At 41.2% G+C, this 9,174-nt stretch overlaps 2 protein-coding genes across 2 annotated transcripts; one reads left to right on the top strand and one right to left on the bottom strand.

Moving 5' to 3' along the window:
- Positions 1–429: 429 nt before the first annotated feature.
- LOC120286855 (pentatricopeptide repeat-containing protein At5g14080-like) lies at positions 430–2,624 on the top strand. The gene is given in 5 exon segments (XM_039299429.1): positions 430–810; positions 813–1,496; positions 1,499–1,992; positions 1,994–2,183; positions 2,293–2,624. Coding segments are annotated over 5 exon segments (1,923 nt in total). The 5' UTR covers positions 430–527; the 3' UTR covers positions 2,565–2,624.
- A 2,170-nt stretch (positions 2,625–4,794) lies between these two features.
- Positions 4,795–7,256, bottom strand: LOC104414713 (60S ribosomal protein L7a-2). Its single transcript, XM_039299304.1, is given in 6 exon segments — positions 4,795–5,099; positions 5,198–5,290; positions 5,373–5,501; positions 5,617–5,786; positions 6,581–6,782; positions 6,874–7,256. Coding segments are annotated over 6 exon segments (843 nt in total). The 5' UTR covers positions 6,991–7,256; the 3' UTR covers positions 4,795–4,967.
- Between the last annotated feature and the right edge of the window lie 1,918 nt (positions 7,257–9,174).

A 9,174-nucleotide genomic window follows, 5' to 3' on the forward strand; every position in this document is an offset into this window, starting at 1 on the left:
ACCCTTGGAAATGCAACTGTCCAACCCCTATTGACTTTAAATTTTTTGATTTTCATTATATTAACGAGTGCCACATCGGTGCCACGTATGTAAAGAAAAACGGTAAAAATCAATGTGGCTAATCGAAGGACTGCAATGTCATGCTGGAACAACTTTGTTCCTTCAAAATCGAAGCGCAAGAAGTTTCAAATCTTTAACTCCGGAACCAACTCAAGTTTCATACTCATAGGGTCCGTCATCCTAAAATAGAACAAATCAATCCAATGAGCCAATAGAGTCTGATTCTCATTTTAGCTTAACACAATTTCAATAAGGATAAGAAAAGTTTCCATCACTTCGACGGTTGGTTAAGTGGCGTAGGGTTCACTCCCAAATATCAATTAATTCAAATGGTACTTATGTTTCAAATCGAATGATGTCTTCTTGTCCCTAAGCGCTAATAAAAAGAGACCAGAAAACTTTCTTGAGGACGAGAAAGAAGACTCCGGTTCGTCTGCCTGTCCGTACGCCGATCATCGTATTCTGTCATGAAATCCAACGTCACGGAGGTAGCGACGAGAATAAGCAGAGCTCTCCTCTCGGCCTCCGACCGCACCGCCCCGACGCGCGCGTGGACGGCCTCGCTCGAGCAGACCCTGCACCGCCTCCGCTGCCGCGACTCGCTCGCCGCCCCTCACCTCGTCGCCCGCGTGATCGACCCGTTCCTGATCCCGCACCACTCCCTCGCCCTCGGCTTCTTCGACTGGGCCTCCCAGCAGCCCGGCTTCGCCCACGACCCCCTCGCCTACCGCGCCGTCCTCAAGTCGCTCCCGCTTCCCGGCAGTCCAATGCCGTGGAAGCGCTCCTGAAGCGGGCCAGAGCCCGCAGGATCGGCCTCGATGGTTCCGCCTACGGGCACGTCATCGCTTGTTTTGTCCGGAACAGGAGGACCCACGATGGGTTTTTGGTTTTCAGTGAGGCTGGCTCGTCGGTCGGGGACGTTGGGCCGGACGTGTGTAACTTGCTTTTGGCTGCGCTCGCGTCTGACGGGTATATCGATAATGCGAGGAAGGTGTTTGATGAAATGACGCGGCGAGGCGTTCGTTTGAGCACTTTGGGATTGGGCGTGTTCTTGTGGAAGTTTTGTGGTAATGGGGAGATTTCCGAGGTTTTGAGCGTGTTAGATGAAGCTAGGAGGGGTAATGCAGGGATTAACGGGTCAGTTATTGCTGTTTTGGTAGTTCATGGTCTTTGTCAAGCTTCGAGGGCATCGGAGGCTCTCTGGGTGTTGGAGGAGCTGAGAAGTAGGAGCTGCAAACCTGATTTTATGGCTTATAGAATTGTTATGGAAGCTTTTCGAGAAATGGGAGATGTAGTGGAGAAAGACAGAGTTTTGAAGTTGAAGCGGAAGTTAGGAGTAGCTCCGAGGGCGAATGACTATAGAGAGTTTTTATTTACTCTGATTTCTGAAAGACTAATGAAGGAAGCCACACAGTTGGGTGAGGTCATCGTTAGCGGGACTTTCCCCTGGAGGATGATATCCTTAACGCATTGATTGGAACAATCTCAGCTGATGATCCCCAATCAGCAATCGCCTTCTTTAGGTTCATGATCAAGAAGGGAAAGTTCCCGACACTTTTGACATTGAGCAATTTGTGTAGAAACTTATGCAAGCACAACAAAACTGACGTACTGGTGCAGGTGTATCAAGTCTTGGATTCTGGTGGTTATTTTGCTGATGCGGAGAGTTACAATGTGATGGTCTCATTTTTATGTAAGGCTGGAAGAGTAAGAGAAGCTTATGGAATCCTTCAGGTGATGAAGAAGAAAGGGTTGGGCCCAGATGTGTTTGGCTATAATTCTGTTCTGGATGCATGTTGTCAGGAAGATCTTATGCGTCCAGCTAAAAGGCTGTGGGATGAGATGTTTTCAAGTGGGTGTTCTGGAGATTTGAGAACATATACTATCTTGATCAAGAAGTTCTCTGAAATAGGGCAAGTTGAAGAGGCAAGGGAGGCTGTTTTACCACATGTTGGAGAAAGGGTTGGAACCGGATTCCTTAATCTACAGATCTCTCATTGAAGGGCTTTGTCAAGAAGCAAACTTTGAAGCTGCCTTTGATATTTTTGATAAGTGTATTGAACAGGATCCAACTCTTGCCAAGAGTGTCCTCAATGCATTCGTCCTGTGTCTCTGCAGAAAAGGTAAACTTTTGACATGCTCAGTGAATAGTGGATTCTGAGTATTCTTGATCTTATCCAATTGCAGCAACTGATAATATCTTGGTTCTATGTCTTGACACGCTCGATGCAGGTGATTTTGTTACTGCTTCAAAGTTGCTCCAACGTTTCAATTGTGATTTGGACAATTTAGACTCCCATGTCACTTTCCTGAAATATTTAAATGATGCAGACGAGGCTGGACTTGCCCTTGAACACATGAAATGGATTAGGGAAAAATCTTCTCTGATGATGAGACATATTTCATCAGAACTTGTATTCCTACTTTCTTCTGCATCTAAATCGGAACCAATTTTGAACTGGCTTGACAGAGTGCAAGGGAAGGAATTATCTTGCGGTCAATAATCTTTTGCTCCTGAATGTTTTAAGAATGATACTCGAAGTTAGTACTTTTCGGACTTTCTTTAAACCGTGCATGTGGTACTAAAACAATTTCCTAGAGTAGCCAATCTGTGTTACCTTCTAGATGGAATAGCTTTGACAGCAAGCAATTGAGACATTAGTTATATGGTCACTAAATGTGTGTCTGGTAACTGTTCCCGAAAACAATTTCTAAAACAATATTTGTTTAGAAATAGTTTTTTTGATTATGTTTCTTGGATGAGTTTTTGTGCATTTGAAAGTATTTGGTAACTGTATAAAATTTATTTCTAAAATAGAAATACGTTCGGTATGACTTTTAATTTTTTTTTGTGACCTAAAATTTTTTTAATCTTTTTTAATTACATTTTTCCTTTTCCCTTTTTTTTTTTTTTCTTATTCTTCTTCCTCCTCTCTAGCTAGTTGTCGGCCTTGAGGGAGCCTCACCCAATCAAGGCGAGATCGAGCCTCCCCTAACAAAGGTGAGGCTCCAATGAGGTCGCCGGCAATCGGCTAGTAGAAGAAGAAGAAGAAGAAAAGAATATTCTCGGGGAAAATTCCAAATAAGAACTTGAAATGTCCTCATTTTCTCAAATAAGGGTTTGAAGTGGACTTTGTTTTAAATAAGAGCCTAAGGTGCCTATATCAATCTCAAAGAAGGGCTAGGAGTGGTTACGACCATTTCAAATAAGGGCCTAGCCTCCCGATTGGGAAAAATTTCAGCCGATCAAGGATATTTTCATCCAAATACAATGATTAGATTATAAATTTAAAAATAAAGAAAAAGAGAAAACACGGGCGAGGTGGTAGCGAAGATCGACGGGTCACCGATGCTTGTGAGAGGCCGATGACCCCGGCCAACCAAAGGCGAAGCTCGCAGGCAAAAGAGGACAAATGATCCTCTCGGATTTGGGAGAGGGTCGCCGCCCTCTCTCGCTACTAGCCTTCGCCTCTAGTTGGTCGTGGGTTGCCGACCCACTCCTAGGCGCTAACGATCCCGCTAACCTTCACCGCCGCCCCATCGTCGATCGGACAATGGCCAACACCCTCCCTTCTATGCCTTCTTTTCTTTCTCTCTCTTTTTTTTTTTTAAAAGCTTTTTAGTTTTTTTTTAAAGAAAGAAAATTTTTTAAAAATAAAAAGACAAAATCGCCCTTCGTATTTGGTGAGTTCGGTCCTTTCTTTGAAACTAATATATACACTTCGGGTCCTTATTTGAAACAAAATCCACTTCAAGTCCTTATTTGAGAAATTAAATGTACTTCAAGCTCTTATTTGAAATAATTTCACTCCGGACCCTTAATTAAGAAAATAAGGGTACTCTAGACTCTTATTTAGAATTTTTCCATTATTCTTGGAAATAAAAAAGTAATTTTTTATACTTCTTAATTAAATATATCTTTGGAAACAAAAGAATAAATTGATGATACCAAACGGATTTCTATTTTTTATTTTTATTCCAAGTAAAAAAAACAGAAATAATCATTATTTGACTAGTGTTGACAATGCTCTACTTGTTTCTCCCATCTAAAGTTTTCAATTAATTTATCTCAAGCAGCATTTTTGATATAGGCAATTGCTTAAGTTATATCGTGTTCATCATGCACTGAGAATGCATAATTAGGAGATGCAAAGCTGTTTTCCTTTCCAACTTCACTCTGCCTCCAAAAGCTAAAAAGAAAATTCAGAATATCCTCAAAGATGCGAAAATCAACTAATTAATAGAAATCACAAGTTAGCTTTTACAAGAGGTAAATTTATAAACTCCTAAAAGTTCGGAGATGCTTACTCTCAAACTCTTTTGTTTATACAGTAGTGATATTTTTTGTTTCTCTCTTCATCTTTGGATTCCTATCTAATGATCCAGGACGTAATCCTGGACGTGAAGAATAAAAAGGCCTTTCTTTTTACTTGCTTAATTTTTCAATGTTCTTACTTAGGATTTTATCTATTTTACTTAGGATTTTATCTATTGTATATCCTTATTTATTATATGAAATAAAAACAAAAACAAAAACAAAGGAAAGGTTTTCGTCTGTCAAAGAGTAAATTTTCAGCACGACCAAATTCCTACCCAGCAGAGAACAGCGTACGCCATCAGAGCAAAGTGTGTACAGAGAACACGCGTCCATTAGACAATTTTCTTTTGTTCTCTTTTTGGAATGGCAATACACCTACATGTCGAAATTTTAAAATCCAATCAAATCAAAAGGGGTGGCCAAGAGGGATGTCAATTCATTGTCCGTTGAGTTCTAGGGAAGAAGATGCACTTTACACCTTAATCTAGAAGTCAATATCAAATCCGAAGACATATCAAAGTAAGAAACAAGTCTCCCATCATACAGAGCCACAGGAGATAACATTTTCGCACAGTTTTCTTCTTTAGCCCTAAGTCATTCTCTGAGCAGCTTCCTTGGCAAGAAGCCTTTCTTTGGCCTTGGTTTAGGCTTGGGATTTTAAGCCCATGATCCCACCACCCCACTTTTTCTTGTACTCATCGTATTTGTCATTGAAGTTAGCCTGCGGGAGTGAACAATAAGCATGACTGGCATAACTCATAATCGAGAGAGCTATGAACATCTTCTTCATATGTACTCCAGAAAGGCAGGAGTTCATACCTTAATAGCCTCCAAGATTTTGCTGAATTCCAACTTGTCCTCATTTTTCACCGTTGTCAGGCACAAAACAGACGCAGTTTTCTTATGGACGATCTGCCAAAGATACAGATTTTGTTTAACACAGATGGGTGATTCCCAAATCTGTTAATTAGACAATGAGATATAGTATAATTACTGTGCCCAGGCGGGCCTTGCCCTTCACAATGCAGTATGGAATTTCCATTTTCCTGCATAATGCTGGGAGCCACAAAACCAGCTCTATCGGGTCCACATCATGAGCAATGACTACCAATTGTGCCTTGTTCTGGAAGCATTTTCTTCGAGTTAGATTTATCTCCCAATTTTGGAATAGTTGAGGGGTGCATCAGAGAAGAAATGATGATAAAAGACCTATTTGATGGATCAAATAAACGGTGGACCTGCTCAATAAGGTAAGTGACATGATTAAGGCCATATTTCACAACAATTGGTTTTCTGGCCTCAGAAGTTTTTCCTTCTGCCTTAGTCTGAGCCTCTTTTAGGAGCCTCTCCTTCTTTGCTGCCTTGTCCTCAGGCCTATACTTCAGAAGCATCTTGAATAGGTTTGTCACTGCAGCAATTTAAAATAGATGAATTAATTCCATGAACAAAATGAAACAAAATGGCAGATACATGCATACTAAAACAAAAAGTGAAACAGAGAGGAGAAGAAAAAACCAAATGGTGAAAGCGTGCTGCAAAAGAATGCTGTATTTTAAGACAAATGGATCAGCTACCAGTTCAAACTCAAATACTGATCAAAGCCACACTTGCCAACAGTGATCAGCAGAAAGACTAAACAGAAAAAAAGAAAAATAGTGAGATGTAAAACAACCAGATTACAAACAAACTTGGAAAGACCCAAGCAATAATTGAAAACATCTACCAACACAAACTTCAAGCCATCTGACTGAAGACTAACTGCAGAACTCACATTTTTCATTTATTTGGCTCAAGAATCACATTACTAGAGCAGGTGAAAGCAACCATGACAAATGACAAGTTTTATTCAAATTGAAATGGAAGTGCAACCACCATTGCCATTCATTAACTAGGCATTGCATTTTCGTAGTTCCCAATATCACAAGCTACTCTGTGATACAAGTTCTAAAACAGTATGAAACTTTCATCCCTGATGAAGAAACTCTTGGTACGCATCACAAAATTTCAGTTAAAATAAACCTTGAACCATTAGCGCAACATATCAATGTAGCATTTCAGATGCAGTAGACACAATCAACCCTAGAACAAATGCATGTACTGACAATGATCACATTCAAACAAACAACAAGCCAGGTCTTCGAAAGATGTTAACCATCCGCATATCTTGTATTAACAACCCCAAGAAAAGAACAGAATCCACACGCAGGTTCTTGTCAAGAGACTTGGTGAACTAGTTCAAAGCCGGCGGAACCTTCAACCTCTGCTTCAGAATCCTCCTCTTCCTTTGAATTTGAACAGTCTTAGGGAATTTCACAAACCAGGTCAAATCCCACTTCGGCGGAAGTGCGCCGCCCATCCCGAACTGCCTCAGCCACTTCTCGAACAAAGGGTTCGTAACTTTCTCCTGCAAAACCACAAAATTGGCAAAAAAGATGGAAACTTTGCACGAAAACAGTAGCTCTCAAAACAAAATTGGGACATGTCGTACACAATACCTGCTTCTTCTTCGCAGCCGCCGGAGCTTTCCCACCTCTTTTTGGACCCTTCAGATGAGCAAGAATGCAAAAAATGTGACAAAAATGGGAATCAAATAGACAAAAAAGTGAACACATATATCACCCTGATGCAGTTTTGGACTAAACTCAGAGCTCTCTAACGGGTCGTTACATCAATATACGTTCTAGCTAAAAAAGAAAACAAAACGAATCGAAGCGCATAGAATTTAGCCTACGGCCTAAAAAGCTCGATCTTGATCAATGATTATGCAAAGTAACATTGCAAGATGGATCATTTAAAAGTTTCTGATACTACAAGAAAAGATTGAATTGTAAAAAGTTGACAAGATTCAACGGCAAACACAGAGAGAGAGAGAGAGAGAGAGAGAGAGAGATTACCATGAGAGGAGATGTGGGAGTTGCAGGCTCTTTCCGACAGTGGCGAAAGCGGCAGCGGCAAGAACCCTGTGAAGGGTTTTTCGCCTGGGCGATGAACGTGGAAGGAGAAATCCTAGTTTAATAAACAGGAAAAGGTAGGGAGAAATACAATTTGCAAAACTTGGGTACATTACCTTAAGAAAAGTAAAAAAAAAAAAAAAACTGTTTCGACACGTGAGGAATTCAAATGAAGGTGTCAGTGAGATTTTCAATGCTTTAGGCAAAATTACTCTAGCTGATGCAGCAGAGGGATGGGCGAGAGATGTTTTGAGTAATGTCAATAGAATTATAAATAGAATAGAGGATATTAGACCAAAGAGAGAGAGAATGTAAGAGATAGATGTGGATGGACAAGCGTAAACAAAGGATAATATATGATCACCACTAAGGCTTGAAGGACGCACCACCAATCGAGGGAGATAATCGGGATCAACAAAATTCAACACGAAGACTCAAAGGACGCATCACTCGCCAAAAATAAAGGATTTCGTGACGGAGGAGCTTTCCATCAAAGGCTATAGGATGAATTACCAGTTAAGGATAAAGGGCCCCACCACTGAGAAGTAATCCATTCTCCAAGGCCAAAGAAACTAAAAAGTCTAATATATTTAGGGTGCGCATGGATTTATTTCGTGCTTTTTTGTTCGGGAAATGAAAAAAAAGTGTTTGTTAACAATTTTTTGAACAAAAGAACGCGTTTGTTAACGTTTGATCCGAATAAAAATGAACAGAAAGCACGTTTTGGTTAAATTTTATTATTTTTTTGTTTCTTTTTAATTTTTAAACATTTTTTATTATTTTTATTTTTTCCTTTCTTTTATTTTTCTTTTTTTATTAGGCCGGGTCACCGGCTCCGTGATCGGGCCGACGGCGGCAGCCTCGCCCGGCCACTCGCGAGGCTCGCCGCCACGGCGAGGCCGAGCCCGGCGTGGTTGGGCGAGGCTCGGCCTCGGCCGCGGGCAACGCCGAGCCCGCCTTGGCTGGGCGAGCTCGGGCTCGCCCAGTCCGGCGAGCTCGAGCCTCGCCATGGCTGGCGAGCTCAGAGCTCGCCCATCCGGCGAGCCTCGAGCCTCGCGGGCCGCGGCGACGCCGGCCTCGCCCGGCCAAGGCTCGGCCTCGCCAGCGCTGCGACGCGAGCCTCGACCGGCGTCGGCCGGCCATGGCCGAGGGCCGGCGACCGGCCAAAAGAAAAAAAGAAAAAAAAAGAAGAAAAGAAGAAGAGAAGAAGAAGAGAGAAGAGTCGTTTTTTTCTTTTGTTCTTCCGAAGTTTTTTTTGGAGAACAACTTTTTTTTGCTTTCTTTTCTATTCCTATTTCGTTCTGAAAAAAAAAAAAAGCGAACAAAAACGTTTACCAAACGTTAAGGTTTACGCTCCTTTGTTCTGAAGACACTGTCCGTACAAAGCTGGAAACGTTTCTTAAACGTTTCCATGCACGCCCTATATACTCAAAATTCGGTACCTTTACAATGAGATTACACCTCTATTTATAAAAACATTGCTAAACAAAAACACTCTTCGAATTCTAGTAACCTTGGTGAATTCACCTAATAATGACTCTTAAAAATAACATGATAAAGAATCATAAAATCTATAAATAAAGAACTTGGTAAGAAGACTTCCTAAATACGTGGACCAATCTTGGAAGCTGAATAGTTATTATAGAAGGTCATCAAATAGCAATAAAAATGGATCAAAACCGTCTCCACTCGTTAGGTTACGGATGGGGAGTCTTGCAACTGATAACAAGCCCCAATAGCAACACATAATCGAATTGATAACAAGCCTCGACAATATTGTATAATCGGCAACTTCATCCTTGAACTCGCATAATTAATTTTTGCTTGAATAGCAAATCAATTGGC

This window comes from Eucalyptus grandis, chromosome 8 (genome assembly GCF_016545825.1).
Source record: "Eucalyptus grandis isolate ANBG69807.140 chromosome 8, ASM1654582v1, whole genome shotgun sequence".
Lineage (NCBI taxonomy): Eukaryota > Viridiplantae > Streptophyta > Magnoliopsida > Myrtales > Myrtaceae > Eucalyptus > Eucalyptus grandis.